Source organism: Ambystoma mexicanum, chromosome 8 (assembly GCF_040938575.1).
Source record: "Ambystoma mexicanum isolate Mex_15411 chromosome 8, UKY_AmexF1_1, whole genome shotgun sequence".
Taxonomy (NCBI): domain Eukaryota; kingdom Metazoa; phylum Chordata; class Amphibia; order Caudata; family Ambystomatidae; genus Ambystoma; species Ambystoma mexicanum.
Window position 1 is genome coordinate 1594615840 of NC_090929.1, and position 20342 is coordinate 1594636181.

Genomic DNA, 20342 nt, shown 5'->3' on the forward strand with positions numbered 1-20342 from the left:
TATTTTGTCTATATTGAATTTAGAGAATGATGACCAGTGAGATATGTGCTTTCTGAGCTAAATTAAGTCCTGGTCTTCTGCTCTTTAATTCAACTTTTAATTTGCCCCCAGAGTTGAGCCTTGCCAGCTGAGCCTTTAAGTCTTTAACTGTTTTTCACAAGAAGAAACAAACTTAGTGCCTCTTCTAATTAATGTTCCTTGGTTGCCACAAGACACAAAAGCGAGCTCCGTTTTCGGTTGTCTCCAACTCTCTGAATCTGAAGAACTCTGAAGCACTGTACCTCAAAAGAAACGCTACACCCCGAGACGCATGCGCGCGACGACCGAAAAAACTAACACTAACTCCTGTCGCCGCCGCACACGCACATCAGAGTTTGACGCCTTGTTTAAGGAGAGAAAAACACTGCTCTCCTCAACTAGCACACGTACGACAAAAACTAAAATTAATATGCCGACGGCGCTTGCGTCAAATAATGAATGCTGCCGTAACTGGGAAGCACCTTTCTTTAAATCATGCGCACAAGCGACTAACAGAATGAAATGCCATTGGCGCGAGTGTTTACAAATTTGTGTCTTTGTTACTGGGACACACTTCTCATCAGATGTTGCTCACTAGCGGCAACAAGGAAATATGCAGAACACTACACGCTGACCGGCATTCACTTCCGTCTTCAAGCGGATCGTTATAAATACGCATTTGAAATAAAAATGCTGCTGCTGGATTTCAAGTTACTTTGATTTTGAGTATTTCTGGAATTACTGAAACTAAAGACTCACTCAGGCGTCAGAATCTATAACTAAACTAAATACCTAAACTAATCTTGCTTATTTCAGAAGACAAACTGATCAGTTGAAACAGGAAATAACACTTGCTCTTCAATGTCAAATATTTTACAGAGCTTTAACATGAAACGCTCTCACCAGACCTTACTGCATGCCTTGTCCCACGAAGATCTGCTTCCTCCTGCTACTTCACCAACCTACTCAAAATTAGGGGACTAAATAGGTTTTTACAAAAAAAGATTAATAAAACAGGACCCTCCTGTTCAAAGGAGGACAATGAAAGGCAGTTTAGAAGTCAAGCCTCCAAGCCCTTTCAACCTCCAATCATCTTGCTGCTTACTTCCCACCAATCAAGACCCAGCTTCCTGACCTCCATGATGGCTTGGGGAGTCTTCCTGATGTACAATTAGAATTAAGGTAAATGAAACTGAACTGTGTGTAAAAACAAATCACTAACAGCATAAAACATACATTGTTTTTATCTTTGTTACACATAAAATCCCACGCGAGAACCACAGGACCTGACACGTGTATATGGACTCCTGGTCTTCCTTGTCCGAAGACGAAACTCCATTTACTTGGCGAACGACTCATCCTGAGGACTCCTCGCCCCACCACCTTTTTTGCATGCTGAGGGGTCGGATTCAGGCTTAGTTCTGGCATACTCTTCTCTGATGTCCTCTCCACGGGGGAGGCCTCCCGCCTTGGGGCGGCGACCCTCTGGACGCAGCCAGGGCTACCTTGACTGGGTCAGCCTCTTTGACCTTCGAGAGAGCGGCCGCTACCATCTCGATCGTCGACGATTACAATGATTTTTCCTGCATTGCCTGGCCTTCTTAGGCAGGTCGGTCGCCTTTTCTTGCACCTTAGGCTTCTCAGGCTTCTCCTGCAGCTTAGTTGGGTTGGCAGACTTACTCTGTGGGGTGGAGCTGGATCGATGGCTGGAGATGGAGGCAGATGGTGAGGTTGATCGCACCCTGCCCATTGTGGGACGCGTTTACGTGGCGACCCCAACGGAAATGGACTTGCGGTGCGTGGCCTTGTCTTGGGTCCCCACAGATGGGGTGCCCTCAAAGGACTTAGAAGCCTGCTAATCGAACCGGCTGGTCCTGGGTGATGTATGTCCCTGCTTCGGGCACAGGGTAGAGGCCTTGGTGCTGAGCCACGCCGCCATCTACTATGACTATCTTTCATGGTTCTCTTGCTGAACCTGAAACAGATCTCGCAATCTCCTTCACAGTGGTCTGGGTGGAGACAGCAGAGGCACTGAAGGCGTTTGTCCTCTACAAACACGTTCCACAGTTTGCAGCTGGAACACAGCTTGAAAAGGGAGCTTACCATTTTCTTCTCCTCCGACATGGTCCGGAATGCAGAGTAGTCCCGATGACCTTTGCCCTTGAGGGGAGACGAAATTCACTGACAAACGGATTCCCGCTTGTCGGCCAATGTAGAGAAAGAGCACATGGGCTCTGTTCTACAAAAACTTAGAATAGCTCACGGAGCAAAACTAAAGGACTCTCAACACTTGAAAGTGTAGCAAAAATCTGAAGATGGCTGCCTGAGGAATTGCTTAGGGAGAGGCCAGTCATTGGCTGGGGGCAGTATGGCCCAGATCTCAGTGATTGGTTTAGAGGAGAAATACAGTTTGTAAGTATAAGCAAAACTGTTTTTTCTTTTACAGAGGATTCTTAGCCTAACTAACGGGAATATTCATGAGCATATGAATCCATGCCAGACCCCATGCTGGAGAAAGGGCAGTGCCCCAGATGACTAACAACAAAAAAGAAGGCTCAATATGTGCAGGAAGATTTGGAAAAAGATGCCCAAAAGCTTGTGGACAACAGGACACCATGATGTAGGAATATTTAAAGGGGCTGGGTCAGTATGCATCAAGTTAAAAGGAGGAGCAATATTGCCACAAGTAAAGCAGTAACTACTTTTTCAAGAAGCAGATGATGGTATGCACAAGACACTGCATTCCCTATGGCATAATGCCGGTGGGTTTATCACCTTGCAACATAGCTATCTATCCGATTAAGAAATCAAAGGAGGGAGGCCACCAGGGGGCGCACAAGTGATGGCTGCTTGAGCTCTGTGCTCCCGCTGAGGCTGGGCCATTGACGGAATTGAGCCCCCCCCCCCTGGACCCCCCGGGCGGATTCACTCGCCCGACCTGAGCTGGTGAGCCCCCCGTGACGCCCCCGCCAAAAAGAGCGGAACTTGAGCTCCCCCGGGAGCCTGAGAACGGGCCGCGTCGGAGGAGCGGCAAAGAGCGCATTGGCGCCAGGGGAGGAGGAGCGGCCCACGGGAGAGCCTTTTGCTGGCGAGCCCGTCCCCCACCACAAGATTTCGGGACAGCGGCCCCGGCGGGGGATTCAGGCTTTCACTGCACCCCCCCTCATCCCCCGGGCCGTGACGAGTCCCTGGCGGGGCTTGCCAGAGAGCAAGCCGTTTCGGCCACGGCAACCAGGGCCTGATTTAGGAGGTTCCCGGCCGCGACCACCCCCTCGGAGCGGGAGAGCGGGGTCAGGGCGTGTGGGGGGGCCGCACAACACCACCCCCCCCCCCCCAAATATATAAAAAATAAAAAATCTACTGGGTCCCGTGAAAACCCACCCCCAGAGCACAATAACCGCCGGAACGGAAACGCAACCCCCCCCCTCTCTCGAGGGATCCCAGAATCGCAGCACCTGCATTAAGGACAGGCAGAGGGGCCTAGCTAGCCCGCAACAGACTTTTGCAGGTGGTGGCCCCTGGGCGTGTGCCCGCCTGACACCCCCCTGGAGGGGGAACGCGACCTCAGACGGCGACAGTGGGACGGCGCGGACAGTCACCCCCCCCTCCGAAGAGGAACGCCAACATCTAGAATGAACCCAGGTGTGAGGCCCCCACCCGGCGCTGGTGGGGCGTGTGCCCGCCTGGGAGCTGCCCCCCCACGGAAAGACACCAGTCTACCGCGGGTTACCCCGGGACGACAGCCTGGGGACCTCAAGCCGGGACCTCAAGGAGACTCCCTATAGCCACAGGACCGCAGAGGTCCCCGCAGTGGGCACGGTGGAAGACTGCATGAGTTGGCAAGCGGCGCTGCAGGCATATCGCTTTAAGGGAACGGAGAGTACGGTCAGCGGCCCCACTGACGCTGGGGACATGGCACAGCCGGAGGCCTCAATGCAGTCCACGACAGCGATGGAGAGGGGCTTCGCCTCTATCCTACAGGAAATCAGGGAAATGCATTCGGACATCGCCCAGAAATTCGAAAAGATCGACCAAAGGGTGGACAAGGTCGAGGACAGACTCCTGCAAGTGGAAACCAACCAGTCATCAACGGCAGCCCAGGAGGTGCAAACTGAGATGAGGCTCGCAGCCCTGGAGAGGGACGAAGAAAGGGCTAGACAGATGGATGACTATGAAAACAGGGAAAGGAGAAATAACCTTAGATTTTTAGGGATCCCTGAAACGCTGGGCGAAACGGAGAGAGACTTGATCCGAGTGGTAAGAGACATTATCACACTCTTGTTTTCAGAAGAGAGGACTACAGAGCTCACGTTCGACCGAGTGCACAGGGCAGGGGGCCCCCGGTCAGTCCTGGCCCGGTTCCACTAGTACTCGGAAAAGACTAAGGTGCTCGAGGAAGCAAGGAAGGCAGGGGTGGTGACTTATAACAGCGCTCAGATCACCATTTATCAGGACCTTTCCGCATACACCCTGGCCAAGCGCAGGATGTGCCGTCCCCTAACGCAGTTACTAAAGGAAAAGGGGGTGCGATACAGGTGGGGGTACCCCTTCTCCATGGCCTTCGAATACATGGGCCAACGGACAATGCTGATTACAGAAGAAGACATAAGGGGAGCCATCTGGGATTACGTGGTGGAATCCACCCCCCGGAGGGGCCCAGTGGGTCCGGAGGCCCTTGGAAGGGGCGGCCCTAGCCAGCCGGGTGCCAGAAGAAAGAAAACCAGTTCAGAAAATTCAAAAAATTGAACACCCCGCCACCCGCATTGGAAGGCGAACACGTCGACTCGGAGGGCTGACGGTGGCGACGCCCCGACCCGCAGCGGGTCGGTAAAGGAAGTTCCTGAGGTTTCTCAGAATACAGAGTCCCCTTGAACAGCAAGTATAACGGGGTCAACTGAAGGGATGAAGCAGTGGGGGGGCGGGGGAGGGGTCAAAGACACGAGCACTGTACTGATTGCCTAGCCGAGGAGGGTAGGCTGGTGGTCTGGCCAAATGCCAGCAATGGCGGAACTAACTGGCTGGATGCCGAGGGGGGGGGGGGGGGGGGGAGTACAAACTAGTTGGGGTTTGTTTGTTGGGGAAAGGGTTTGGGGGGCAGTTGGGGGAACGTTCCAAAAGTGTCCACAAGGTGAAACAAGGGGAGCAAGAAGGGAGTAATGATGCAATGACATTGGCTAATAGAGAGGAAAACACATCATGGCTGATGCCCATCCGGCCCTGGGTGTGGGTACCCTTAACGTGCGGGGGCTGAACACCCCCATGAAGAGGTCCCTGGTTCATAGGGAGTTTAGGAGGGCGAAACTGGACCTGATCTTTTTGCAGGAGACACACTGGGCAAAGAGCCTAGAATGCGAGGGGGAGGAATTGGGGGGGTGGGGGGGGAGGTCTTTCACACCTCCCACAAGGCTAAAAAAAGAGGGGTGGCCATATTGGTGGCAAGGGACATGGACTTCGAGAAGGAGGCCATCCAGAGGGACCCCGAGGGTCGGTACCTGATGGTGCGGGGTTCCCTACAGGGCTCCCTGTTAGGGAGAATTCCCTCTTTAGGCTGAATTTCCTAACCTAGTGAGCCCCCCAGCAGCTTTGCTGGATTTCTGGAGTTTGTTTTTTCCCCCTGCCAAGAGTGAGACTCTTTCTCCCACTCTTGGACATGATTTATGGTGTTCCTTTGACTGCTTATGTGTTTTATGGGCTATGGGGTCCTTTACTCCATAGGGTCTCATGTGTCATAGTGACACCCCACCATAGACTCCATACCCTGGGACTGACTACTGTCTCCCAGAGCATGTAAAGTCACCATTGGCTTTACTAGTCCCAAATTATTAACAGAAGCCAGTACAAACCATCATATTGTGGACGTACTGGTCGTGGCAATTCGATTGCCCCGGGGTCTGTTAGTCGAGGGGGCACGTCTCCGTCCCCCCCCCGATAGAGTTTTGGCTGGTGGCAGTGGAAACTACTTTTTATATTCAACCGCAAATATTTTCCTATGGGATTTTCCCATTGATCGAGGCTACCAACTTTAATTATTTAATTCTCATAGCCTCGAACATACCACCGGTTTATTTAATTAATATTAATTCTCCGCTTGGTATTTTTTGCCAAGACTCGATTCCAAAATGGCGTTTGTGTTCTCTTCTGTGACTCCAACCCAAGTCGAGCCCTTTGTTCCACGTTTTGGCGGGCTTCTCCACAGAAGCCTCCAAAAGTGTTGCCACTCTGTCTGGGTACCACAGGGGGTGTGAGAGGGGGTTTAGGCACCCTGGACTGAGTTACCTTGGTAACTCCAGTCGCACTCTTGTGTGATTGGCCCAAGTGGTGAGCCGGCCGGCTCACCACTTAGCATGTTTGAGTGACAGCTAGGCTGAGTGAATGGGGGTTTTCTGCATAAAAGCAGGGCCTTGGGGACTGGAACTTCAGAAGTCGCCACAGAACCCGAGAATCCGACGAGGGAGAAGCTGAGCCGACCTACCAAGACGACACCACCGGTGAAGCCCTGCAGAACCGACTCGCCACTTTCCGACGACAGAGAAGATCTCCCGGCTGGAGAGGCTTCTTCCCCTGACTGGTGGGCACAACCAGTTTACCTTCTTTTCTTCGCACCCCAGACCGGTTTGTGGTCGAACTGCCCGTGCCAAGCACCCCGGCGGTCGGATAGCCACTCACTACTGAACCGCGAATCAACGGACTGCTCCTTGTACCTGAAAACTCTGCGGCTGGTTTCTTCCCTGGCAGTGCAACGGACTCCCGTCTTCCTCCGCGAAGAGATCCTCTCTTCCCCCGGATGAAGCACCGACTTGCATCCGCTGCCAGGAACAACTGCCCCCACTGGAGCGTTCTCACCACTTTAAGGTACCGTGTCCGCCAGGCCTCCCTTTCTAAAGATTGCTACAAGGTAATAATAACTCCTTAACCTTCTGGACTGGGCTGGCCGCCTTGACCCTCTAACTGGTCCCTTTCTTTGATCCAACTCCTTTTTGAACCATTACAAGACTTTTGTGCACTGCAACCGTGTGACCTTGGACACATTTCGTTTCGATCCCCTTAAAGCGGATCCAGTCTACTGACTCTGAATTCACGGTTTTACCTTGCCTTCCTCTCTTGTTATGTTCTTGTAAAAGTGTTGGAATCTGTTTCAACTTGTTCTCTGCTTTTCTCTCCCTTTTAAAACAAACTATTAGAGTTGCATCTACGTTAAGCGCTCACCGCTGTCTGAAAATAAGTGGGGCTTTACTTAAGACTTGTCTAATATTCTTTTAAGGGAGTGTATATCTTTTTGTGACCGTGTTTTTGAATTGCTTACTATTAGTGCCTGTGTTTTTCTAGATGTGGTTTTAAATAAATAATGATATCTCTTTTACACCAAGCCCTGGTCAGTCTTTACTTGTTCTATTGTGTGCTCTTGACCTATTGTGAATACTCTGTATACTGCCTAACTCTTCTTGAGGGAAGTCTGACTGCTCAGCCACAGCCACCAAGTGAATCTGTGTGGTATAGACTGCTACCAAGTGGGTTTACTGCCAAACACTGTAGTCCTAAATCTTTTGCAGTGGTCCCAGAGGGAACTGCACAGGTTTCTGCTCAACACTCCCCCTTGACTCTAGCAGTAGTGTATAGTCCTAATGAAGGTCAGGCCCAATTCTGGGAGGAGGTAGGGGACAAGCTGAGGTTGTTAGCGCAGGGCCCACTGGTGGTTGAGGGAGATTTTAACATGGTCCTAGACCTAACTATAGACAGAAGTCGGGTTGGCCCCCAGCACCTCAGATCTGCGGATGAAGCCATGGCGCAGAACTTTCAGAGGGTTAATGGGGACCTAGGACTGTCGGATACAATCCCAACTCCCAGATTGGGGACCCCCTCCTTTACCTACTACTCACCCATTCATAACTCGTTTTCAAGAATAGACCACATTTTGGTGGATGAGGTCCTCACTCCATATGTAGCAGGCTATAGGATAGACCCTGTCCCCTGGTCGGACCATGACATGGTCCAAGTCACCTTAACGATGGGTTGGTGTGAAGAACGTAGAGGGCGTTGGAAATGCAATGATGCCCAATTAAGAAATGAGGTACTCGCCAAAGAGATCCTGGACTCCATAGTGGAGTTCTTTGAGTTTAATAACGGAGAGGTGGCCATGCACACTCTGGGATGCCTTTAAGGCAACCCTACGAGGAGTCCGCATAAAAATAGGCTCCATGAAGAAGAGGGAGAGGGAGGCCCAGGAGAAAGCCCTGCGGGGTAAAATAGCCCGTCTCCAGCTGGGGGGATCCCCGGACCAGGCTTTAGAGCATGACCGTGTGGCCGCACTGGAGGACTACAGGCTCCAACTGAAAGGGCTACTCCTACACAAAACTGAGAGGAGCCTCCTAATGGTAAAACAAGAATACTATGAGAAGGGGGACAAAGCGGATAGGATCCTAGCCTGGAAGCTAAGGGAGGTCCAGAGAAGCAGAAGGGTGAAGGAGGTGAGGGATACCCAGGGGCATCTCGGCCGTGACTCCTCCCATATTGGAGAGGCCATCCACCAATACTACAAAACCCTCTACTCCTCGGAGTATGACGGGGATAATACCCAGATAGAGGATTTCCTGAACTCCATACAGATCCCATCCCTTTCGCAGGAGATGGCAGAGGGGTTGGAGGGCCCGGTGACTGAGGATGAGATTGACAAGGTGATAGGTGGGATGAAGGTGGGAACCTCCCCCGGGGACGACGGCTTCTCCGTCTATTTCTATAAAAGATTCCGCTCCACCCTGGCCCTGTTCTTGACGAGAGTCTTCAACGCTGTACTGGAGGATGGCATCCTCCCCGAGTCCATGATGGGGGCCATAATAGCAGTTTTGCCCAAGGAAGGGAGGGACCCCGTGGAATGCTCCTCTTATCGTCCCATCTCTGTTAAATATTGACGTCAAGATCCTGGCCAAGGTGGTGGGGAGGCGGATGGAGGGAATTATGCCGAAGCTAATCCATGGCGACCAAGTGGGCTTTATTATGGGAAGGCAAGGGTCAGACAATATATGCAAAACACTAGACCTGCTCCACTTTGCCCAAACGTCGGGGCTAAATGCATGTGTCCTCTCCCTAGACTCGGAGAAGGCCTTCGACAGGGTCGAGTGGCGATACATGGGTCTCCTCCTCCAGAGGATGGGCTTCGGGCCTCACATCATGAGCTGGGTGACCGCCCTCTACAGGGCCCCAAGGCAAGGGTTCAGGTGAACGGGAGGCTGTCCGAACCATTCCCCCTCTCCCGAGGGACAAGGCAGGGCTGCCCTCTCTCCCCCCTGATATATGTCCTCACGATGGAGGCATTGGCAATAGCGATTAGAGCTCACCCGGACATCAGGGGGATCAGAAGGGGCGATGTTGAAATCAAACTTTCCCTGTTTGCGGATGACATCTTGTCCTATCTGGTGGACCCTGTAGCATCACTCCCCCCCCTCCCTTTCTGGCCTGGCGCTGGTGGCCTCATTCAGTCGCTTCTCAGGTCTGAAGATAAACGCCACAAAATCTGTCTTGCTACCTATAAGGACAATAGACCCGGGGCTCGACCCTCTAGACTGGTTTCACGGGATTAAAGTGGAGAAGGCTGCTGTACGGTACCTGGGGGTACTCCTCACCAGAGATATATCGAAATTGAGCGCTGCCAACTATGACCCCACGATGGCAGAGATCAAATCAGATCTGAGGAGATGGGACAAGATGATCCTGTCGTGGTATGGCCGAATGACTGCAGTAAAAATGAATATACTACCACGGCTTCTCTACCTTTTCACGGCACTCCCAACCAACATCACAGCTCAGACTTTTAGAGAGCTACAAAAGGGGGTTCGAGTGTGTGGCAGGGGAAAACCCCGAGAATAGGAAGGACTACCTTGACTCTGCCTAGGGAGGAGGGGGGATTTGGGCCCCCGGACTTTCACCTCTACTTTTGTGCCGCCCAACTGCGCGTCCTATTGGAGCATATGAAAGAGGGAATGGGGACGTATTGGTCATACTTGGAAGATATGGATGCCCATCCCCTGAAGGTCCAAGACCTCTTGTGGGCCCCTCGCAGGTCCATTCCGCAACACTTAAGGTCCCACCCGACCCTGGGAGTCCTCTGGGACATCTGGAGAGAGGGCCCCCCCGACTGTTCACCTCACCACCTGGCCGTCCCCGATGACCTCTCTCTGGGGCCACCCCCTCAGATTGGGAGGCAGAGGGTTCCAGCACTCTCAGGAATGGTCGGACAAGGGAATGGAATGGGCGGGGCAGTTGTTCAGAGAAGGGGAATTCTTAACCTACGAGAACCTGAGGGACGCTCTCGGAAGAGACTCGCTATCCATCTTCGAATACCTCCGCCTGAAGGGCATCCTCTGCAACCCGACATGGAGCCCGAACCTGAGGAGACAGCTGACCCACTTCGAGAAACTCCTCGACCTGGCGATCTCAAGGAAGGGGGCGGTGTCCAGCATGTACAAAATCTTAAACACCTATGCCCCTCAAGGCAGAAGGAACTTTCGTATGTTTTGGAACAACCTAGCAGGGGAAGAGATCTCCGAGGACTCCTGGGCCAGAATCTTCAAGATAGCATTTTACGGAAATTTGTTTACCTCGGACATGGATCATAACTTTAAGGTGTTACAGGGGTGGCACAGGGACCCTGCGAAGTTGTCGAGGATGTTGCCAAACGAGAACACATCTCGGAAGCCAGAAAACGAGCACACTGGCTCCCAATAAAAGAAAGGATCATCTTCAAAACACTTACACTGACTCACAAGTGCTTTCACCTTACTGCCCCCGACTACCTCTCCCAAAGGATCCACCCCGTCTCTACTACGAGGCCAACCAGATCACCATATACTAACATGCTTTCTGTGCCATTAGTAAAAAAAGCCAGAGCTGGCGGCTCCAGCTTCCCATATCTCGCACCCACTCACTGGAACGCCCTACCTCCTATAATCCGAGGTGAAGCCTCCCTCTGCACCTTCCGCAAATCCATAAAAACCATCTTATTCACATAAGACTCCTCGCACCAGCTGAATACATCTCCTATGTTCCAGTGCATAAACTGTTTGTAATGACCAACTGTACCAACCAAAACAGCAGCTCTATGCCTGTTGAATACATAATGTACTGATGAATGCTTCTTTGCCTGTAACTAAGCTCTTGCAAGTAACAGCGCCTCAATGCCCATGGGTTACTTGCGCGCTATATAAATTTAAATAAATAAATAAAATGTTCACGGGGGTCTCGCCTAGGTGCCTCAGAGGATGCGGACAGACTGGCACCAGAGGCCACATGTGGTGGCTCTGTCCGAAAGTTCAGGACTACTGGGGTTCAGTGCGGGATTGGATGGCGGAAGTAATAGAAGAATGTTTGCCACTAAATCCCTTAACAATGTTGCTGGGTCTCCCCCCCCGGAGGAAACCGAGCTATATCGATACCCTAGGATGTGGGAAACCATGCTGAGGGCGGGTAGAGTGGCCCTTGCCCAGAAGTGGAAAAGCCCCGAGCCCCCCTCCAAAGAGGACTAGCTGCTAAAAGTGAAAAATATGTTCTTGATGGACAAACTGACTGCGATGGTGAACAAAGAAAGTAGCACTTTCCTCACAAACTGGTACGGTGTGCAGCAGTCTTGGGGTTGGGACGTTCACTGATTTTGACGCCAGGCCTCTGGCCTGAACGAGCCGGGATTGACCCCAAAAGTGAGATGATACGCCAGGGAACCCACGACCTGGGGAAAAGCGGCATCTAACCAACAGATGATAGGCCACAAATTGCATCATCTCCACGGTACAGACGAAAGACCGAACATTGAAATTCTCCCAAGGCAAATACAGGTTTCTGGACACAGGGTAGGGTTGGCGGGGGGTTCCTTTTTTTTTTTCTTTTTTTCTCTTGTTTTGTTGGTCTCTTGACTGACTGTTGTATCTAAAAATGCCAATAAAAACTACAGTTTAAAAAAGAAATCAAAGGAAGGGGCGTGGCATTTTATACAGGACTTATGCCCTCTGAACAATATTACTGGGGCAGAGTACCCATTGGTTCCCAACCCTGCGACGATTCTTTGCAGCATTCCTGAGGAGGCACAGTAGTTGACATAAAACACGCCCTTTTCTACATTGCACTACATCCAGATTCTAGGTATCTCACTGCAAATTCCGATAACATAACAATGCCAGAGGGGTACTGCGAAGGGCCTAGCATATTCAACAGAGTAATACAAATTGACTTGAGCAATTTGCAGGTTGCAAGCACAGTATTACAGTACATTGATGACTTATTGGTGTGCAGCCCAACAGAAGAGTGTAGAAAGGACTCAGCGACACTACTCACTTTGCTAGCAAAGGATAGAAAGTGGACAGAGAAATTACAATACTGTCAAAAAGAGGTGGTGTACTTGAGTCCGATTGAGTCGGCAGACAGGAGAAAAATAACACCAGAAAGAGTAGTCAAAAAGATGCAGCAGTTTTTGGGCTTGTGCAAATTCTGCTGAGCATGGGTTTTTGATGATTCCAGATACACCAGGCCATTGTTGCAAGCACACAAAGTATAGACAAAAGGGCATAGTGTTTCATCAACACATTTGGACATATTCTCCAACAAGGCACTATCATTAGCAATTATGGGTCTTCCGGGTGGTTTCTAAATATTCTTATGCACCTTGGTACGAAAGTATATTATGGAAACAAACACATCTAAGGCTGCAAAAGGACAGTGTTGGCAATCATTTGGGTCCTAAAGTCAAAGGCATACCCCCCCCCCCCAGTGCATTATTGTATTTATTTATTTATTTTAAACAAGCGCAACTTACTTGCCATTCGTTCTTTCTTATGGATACAGAATTTCATCCTCAGATTATTCACCTCTTGAAATATCTATAAAAAGCACCCAGGATTCATAAACTACCATTTTCAATCAGAGGTATGATGGGGCTTTGCATCAGTCCCACCATGGCATCCATTGGTGCCAAAGTGAAGTTCATAATACATGAAGAGCCGCACAAGCACCGTGATCTCAGTTTCACCCATTTTCCCACCCACAGACATATGAAATAGAAGGTGTAGCAGAGAAAAAGGGGGGGGGGGGCGCAAGTACAGATGAGGACTCTTGCACGTGTGGAATATTGTATCCATCAGAAAGTACATTAACAAAAAGGTAAGTAACTTATGACCACCCTCCTCAACATTGTTGAGAATGCTTGGCCATGGTGCGGTCAGTCTGAATCTACACAAACTTACTTCTGAAGGAGAGAAGAAAGCCAACAAGCCACCCCCCCCTCACCCCCAAGCACTTTTAGTGCCTAGGGAGCCATTTCACGAAGATAATTCACAGATACATCCAGGCCCTGGAGTACAGTCATCCAGATGGGGTTCTGTAGGCTAGAGAGGGCATGTTGCGTGATAAAAGATCAGAGGTAGGTTGTGTGATAAGGAACAAGTTACTTACCTGTACCTGTTCTCCAGCATGGGTCTGGCATGGATTCACATGCTCATGAATATTCCCCGTCGTCAGGCTGGGAATCCTCGGTAAAGAAAAAAATCAGTATCAGTTTTGTTTCTGATCTGTCTTTCGTAGTAGTAACCAATCACTGATCTCTGCGTCATACTGACCACAGCCGATGACTGCACTCTACCTAAGCCCCGCCTATGGCAGCCATCTTCAGATTTGGTAGCACGTGAAGTGGCAGTATGACCAAGTGACGAGCCGCAGAGGGGTAGGCGGGAGGGTTCGCATGTGAATCCATGCCAGACCCATGCTGGAGAACAACAGTTACAGGTAAGTAACTTGTTCCTTCTCCAGCATGGGGTCTGGCATAGATTCACATGCTCATGAATAAAGAATACATAGCAGTACACACATGCACAACCACGGGAGGTGGCAAAGGCTCAACATTAAGCATTACATCAAACTCAACATTAAGCAATTCTTACCTCCTCACCAGGCTCACCTTAGGCGAACAGGTTGCGCAGCACTGCTTGGCCGACCCTGGACTCCTCCCTGGAATCCCGATCGACGCAGTAGAATTTCGTGAAGGTGTGCGTCGACCTCCACGTGGCAGCCCTGCAGATGCAAGGGCACACCAGATAGGAACGCCGTGGTAGCTGCGATCGCTCTGGTGGAATGGGCTCTCGGACGGCCAGGCAGCGGTCGGTTTGCCAACCGATGACAGTACATGATACAGCCGGAGAGCCATCTGGAAATGGAAGCCTTCGAGAGAGCCTTCCCCTGATTGACAGGTCCAAAGTTCACAAAGAGTTGTGACGTCTTCCGAAAACACTTTGTGCGGTCCACGTAGAACTTCAGAGCTCTAGCCACATCCAGCGAGTGCAAAGACCTTTCAGCCGGCAACGAAGGCGACAGGAAGAAAACAGGCAACACCAAGGGTTCGTTGAGGTGGAAGTCTGACGGCACCTTGGGCATGAAGGAGGGGTGCGTCCTGAGCACTACCCTCGTGTCGTGAAAAGTCAAGTACGGGGCCTTGCAGGAAAGGGCCTGGATCTCTCCCACCCGTCCTGCGGAGGTGATGGCCACAAGAAACGCTGTTTTCCACGACAAGAACTTCAACGGAGCCGAGTGCAGAGGCTCGAACGGAGGTCCCATGAGCTTGGTCAGCACCACGTTGAGCTCCCACGCCGGGGCCGGAGCCTTCACCAGCGGGAACGATCTGAACAGTCCCTTCATGAACTCTTTCACCAGATGATGAGACCACAAAGACGTCCGCCCCGTGGTTCTGGTGTATCGGGAGAGCGCAGCAAGATGAATCTTGATGGACGCGTGTGCCAGTCCAGCTTTGGCCAGCGTCAGTAGGTACGGCAGTACTTGGGGAGCCGTAATCTGTAGAGGGTTAATCTTCTGTGTGTGGCACCAGACAGAGAACCTCTTCCATTTGTGTCCGTAGCATTTAAGAGTTGAGGACGCCCTGGCCTTTGCAAGACCCTCTCTGCAGTCGGCCGGTATGTCGTATCCTCCAAACTCTAACGCTGCAGGAGCCAGGCCTGCAAGTTAAGCGACTTCGGGTCGTGATGGAGGATGGCGCCTCCTTCCCTGGAGAGAAGATCCGCGTCCACTGGCAGCTTGATTGACGGGGATGCTGACAAGTCCAGAAGGTCCGGGAACCATATCTGCCTCGGCCACCCAGGGGCAACGAGGATCATCCTACACCGTGACCTCTTGAGCTGGTTGATGAGCCGGATCAGCAATGGCAATGGAGGGAACGCGTATAGAAACAGGCCCTCCCAGGGGAACGAGAAAACATCGCCCATGCTCCTCGGCTGGGGAAACCTGCTGGCGAACCTCCGGCAGATCGATCTGGGGTGTGCCCCACCGTCGGAAGAGGCGGTCCACTAGATCCTGTCGTAGTTCCCACTCGTGGCACGAGCGCAGCTCCCTGCTGAGTGAGTCGGCGATGGTGTTTTTTATCCCTGCCAGATGAAACGGCACCAGAAACATCCCCTGGGCGACGGCCCAATGCCACAGATCCTGCGCCTCCATGGACAGGGCTGGGGACCTGGTTCCACCCTGTTTCCTGATGTAGAACATGGTGGTGGTGTCGTCGGTGAAGATCCTCACCACCTTGCCCTTGAGGGACGGAAGAAAGGACCTGAGGGCCCAAAACACTGCACGGAGCTCCAGGACATTGATATGGAGGGACTTCTCCGTCGGGAGCCAAAGGCCTCTCGCGTGCAGATTTTCGGTGTGCGCTCCCCACCCTTCCAGGGAGGCATCCGTGGTCACTGTCTCCTGGTGGCCGGGGGTCTGGAAGTCCATGCCCGCCGTCAGATGCGCGCGGGTGCCCCACCACCGGATCGCTTGTCGGAAACTCTCGTCGAGTGTGATCCTCTCCTCGAAGCTGCCCGTCGTCTGGATCCAGCGCGCGTCCAGGAACTCCTGCAACGGGCGCATCCGGAGCCTGAACAGGCGGATGAGGTAAATGCAAGAAGACATCATTCCGAGGAGGGACTTGATGGACCTCACTCTGGCCGCGTCCGCAACCAGCATCCGCTGCACCTTGCCCAAGATGGCCCTCCTTTCCTCCGACGGAGAGGCCAGAAGCAACACTGTCGAGCTTCGCTCCCAGAAACAGTGCGTCTTGTGCGGGCACCAGGTGGGACTTGGCGTAGTTTATGGAGAATCCCAGGTCCGTGAGAAGTTGGACGGTCCTTGCCGTGTGCTCCACGGCGAGCTCCTTCGTCTTCGCTTGGATGAGCCAGTCGTCCAGGTAGGGGTAGACCTGGATCCCCTCTCGGCGCAGCTGCGCCGCCACCGGTGCGAGGCACTTCGTGAACACCCTGGGTACCGACCTCAGTCCGAAGGGAAGGGCTCTGAACTGGTAGTGACGCCCTTGGACCACGAACCTGAGAAACTTTCGGTGTCCCTTTAGGATGGGAATATGGAAGTAGGCATCCTCCAAATCCAACAACAGGAAATCGCCCTCCTCCAGCTGACCCAGAACGTTTTGGAGGGTGACCATCCGGAACTTCTGTGCCTTGATGAATTTGTTCAGTCGTCGTAGGTCCAGGATGGGACGCCATCCTCCCGTCTTCTTCACGAGGAAGTATCTTGAGTAAACTCCGGAGCCCCGAAGCCTCTTTGGGACGAGCTCGATGGCGCCCTTCTTGAGCATCGCCTTTACCTCCAAGAGAAGTTGAGGGACGTGATGTTCTTTCCTGGCCACAGGGGGGACGCGCGGGCACCTCTTTAGAAACTCGAGCGCGGGACCCTGTGCTAGGGTGTCCAGCACCCAACGGTCGGTGGCGATGGACTCCCACACGCCGACGAAGCTCGCCAGCCGGCCTCCCACCGGGGTGCTTCGGTGGGGGCCCGACCCCACGGCCGGTTCAGTCCTGCTTCGACGAGGCGTCGACGGCGGGGTCCGCCTGACTTGCCTCGTCCCCTGTAAGCTTCCTGCGACGACGAACGGGCCGCTTGACGGTAGGTGGAAAATCCGCCGCCGGAACCTTTGGAGGCACCCTGTTTGCCTCCGCCGCTCCGAAAGGGCGGCCGCCGTTGCTGGAGAACCCCAAGAGCCAGGGCCGTCTCCGTGTCTGCCTTGATGGCTTGAAGGGAATCGTCCACTGTTTTCCCAAACAGGTTGTTTCCGTCGAACGGCATGTCCAAGACTCTGGTCTGCACGTCCTGATGGAAGTCAGTAGCCTTGAGCCATCCACGCCGCCTAAGGCGCACGCTGTTGCCCAACTGGCGAAATCCAGTGTCAGCGATGTCCGTCGCAATCGTAATGGCGTGGTCCGACGCCACCTCTACTTCCTGCAAGATCTCTAGGGCTTCCGCCCTCTTGTCGTCCGGTAGGAAGTCCAGCAGGGGGGCCAGTTTGTACCACAACTCCCTGTCGTAGCGGGCTACGATAGCCAAGGCGTTGGCCGCCTTAATCGTTGTCGCTGCAGACGAGAGGACTCTGCGTCCCATCGTATCTAATTTCTTTCCCTCGCCGTCCGGCGGGGAGGTCGACGTAGAGGCCGCGCCCCCCCCCCCCCGCTTTCTTCCTGGCCGCCGCGGAGACGACCGAGTCCGGGGTCGGCTGTGCCCGAAGGCACAAGGGGGCCGCGTCCGGGACCCGGTACTTTTTCTCGTACCGATCCCTTCTAGCCGGCGTCGTGGATGGGTTCTTGAGGAGGGCAAGGCCCTCATCCCAAATATCGTCCAGTAGAGGTACAGAGAGGACCGTCTTCCTCTTGGCCTTGCGCCGTTGATAAAGGAAACCTTCCTTCTTCTCTTCCGGGCAGAGCTGGAAAAGCTCTGATGCCCTGGCGATCATGGAGTGAAACGATCCAATCTCGTCGGGCGGGGAAGCCCGGGTGGGAGTTGACGACGGCAGATCCTCGTCGTAAACCTCGTCGTCCGTACCCGTCGCAACCGTGTCAGTCCCTGTATCATCCCCACGAGTCGTGGACGGGAAGGAGGGCTGAACAGGGCGCGATGGCTGAAAAGGAGGTGGAGGATGAATCCTTCTCTTAAGGGGAGGGCTCCCAGAAGGGCCTGGCTCCGGGTCCCCCATCGGGAGCAGTTCCTCCGCTGGTGGTAACGGCAGTCTCGTCCTTATCTCCGAGCATAAGGACTGTATAGCCAACAAAATGGCCGCCGAGTTGTCTTGCGGCACTGGTTGAGGGGAGTCCGACGGGCGGTCAGGGGCCCCGTCGGCACCCTCGACGTTATCGTCGTCTCCTACGCCGGGGTCCCTCCCGACGGGCTGGTCTTCTTCCACGCCAATGCCGTGGCTTAAGACTTCGATCAGCTCTTCCTCAGAGGTTGAGGCCGAATCCACAACGACCTCCTGCCCCCCCTTTTTCTTCTCCGTCGGAGGTTTCACGGGGGTGTCGATGGGCATAAAAGAGGACTCCCTCCGCGGTGGCAGGGAGACTGAGCCCCGAGGTCGCCACCACTGGTGTAGCCTCCACAAGCTGCGCAAGGGCAGCCGCTACGGTCTCGATAGAGGCCTTGGCCGGATGGATTAAGGCTTTCACCACCTTAGGTGCGCTCATCGCCTTCTCCTTGGGGGGAGGGTCACTGCCTCGCTCCCCCTCCGATGGGGCCTTCGAGCTCGACCGGGGTCTCTCCAGGAGCTTCGCCTGGTGCTCGGCCTTCCTCTTACCCGAACCAGAGCGTTGGCTCGTGGTTGATGGTGCCGGGGAGGATGCGCCCTGCCTGGTGCCCGTAGAGCCCGACCGTTCGGCGCTCCCGGTGCCAGCGGACTCGCGGTGCTTGGCCTTGTGTTGGACCCACGTCGCCGGGGCGTCCTCAAAGGTCTTAGAAGACCGCTCGGACTTCTTCTTCTCGCCTGACGGGCTCTTCCCTTCCAGTCAGTTGGCGAGACGTTGATGGCGGTCCTTCATGGTCCGCTCCGACATATTGCCGCAAAACGCACAGTCCTTCTCCACGTGAGTCTTGTCCTCAGGTAGGCAGTAAATACAAAGGGAGTGTTCGTCCTCCTTAAAGACATTCTGAAGCTGGCATCCAGGGCAGACCCTGAACAGCTTTCCGGGCGTCGAGCTTCCCTTCTCCTGGGCCATGTCCGAGATGGGCCTGAAAAACTTCTGGAGTCCTCCAAAAGCGTGGCTCGACGAAATCTTCACCCTTGAGGGGCGTAGACGAATCCGACACGGTCCCCGTTGATCGGATGAAGAAACGGTGGAGCTTGAGGCTCTTTTGACCGAAAAATAGAAGTTTTTTGAGAAAAAACGTGAAAAAAATAGCACTAACGCTCGAGAGCAATAGCACGAGGATCCCAACACTTGAACGTGCGGTAAAAATCTGAAGATGGCTGCCAGAGGCGGGGCTTAGGTAGAGGGCAGTCATTGGCTGTGGTCAGTATGACGCAGAGATCAGTGATTGGTTACTACTACGAAAGACAGATCAGAAACGAAACTGAAAATGATTTTTTCTTTACCGAGGATTCCCAGCCTGACGACGGGGAATATTCATGAGCATGTGAATCCATGCCAGACCCCATGCTGGAGAAAGGTAATCAGATCAGTACATGACAAATGTTAAAGGCCAGCGACACATGACATATGTCTGACCTATGCCACATTAAAGATCTTGGTGGTAGGAAGCGGAGGTCAAAGAGGCATGCCACGTGATAAAGTTAATCAAGGCATGCCACTTAATAAAGTATGGTATGGTGCCAAGAGGTAATCAAGGTAAGCCTTGGGATGAGGGCCACAGACATTCAGACACTTGACCGATGCCACTGACCTATATCATGCCACACAGGACACGGAATACCTCCAAGTTACCATGCTTAATGTGGTTTAGACTATTGCAATTTGAGACGATTGAGAAAATGCATGGAACAATGAAAACAAGGCAAATGAAAGACTTACACCAATATCCTTGAAGGTGGTCACTGTATTCTTCACCAGACAATGGGTTGCACTCTCGGCTGCAAAAGAACAATGTTGAGAAATTATTTATATGTCACTGTTGAAAAATCCTATCAAGCACCTTAAAACAGCATCTATCACACTTTTCACCATGGTTAACTTACTTGTTATAAATAATTGTTATTTGCTTAAACAAAGGTAAAACACCTGTTGAATTTATAAGGTCTAGAGAAAATGAGCTGGTCGACTTGGAAGACCTGCGTGAATAAGCAATGGAAGAGGATTTGGGTGTTGGTTTAGATGTTGTGGATGGAATCCATCTTCAAAAGAAACTGCTTGTTCTCTACATCAGAGGGACTGGCCGTATAGGTTATTTCCTTATAAATAGGCTGTATAAACACGTTTCTAAACAAAAAGGGATTATTTCAATGGGGCCAGATGCTTATTGGAACTGTAATACTTCGAGGGGAAGGAACAGATGCATTCTATTTGAATGTTCTG

The 20342-nt window shown here is 52.6% G+C and overlaps 1 protein-coding gene across 4 annotated transcripts in view; it reads right to left on the reverse strand.

The window, feature by feature from the left end:
* GPAM (glycerol-3-phosphate acyltransferase, mitochondrial) overlaps positions 1-20342 on the reverse strand; it is a 727629-nt gene that overhangs the window by 50219 nt on the left and 657068 nt on the right. For all 4 annotated transcript variants that reach the window (XM_069611788.1, XM_069611787.1, XM_069611786.1 and 1 more), the window contains exon 20: positions 19842-19900. In XM_069611788.1, coding sequence (XP_069467889.1) covers positions 19842-19900 — 59 coding nt within the window. The remainder of the gene's footprint in view (positions 1-19841; positions 19901-20342) is intronic.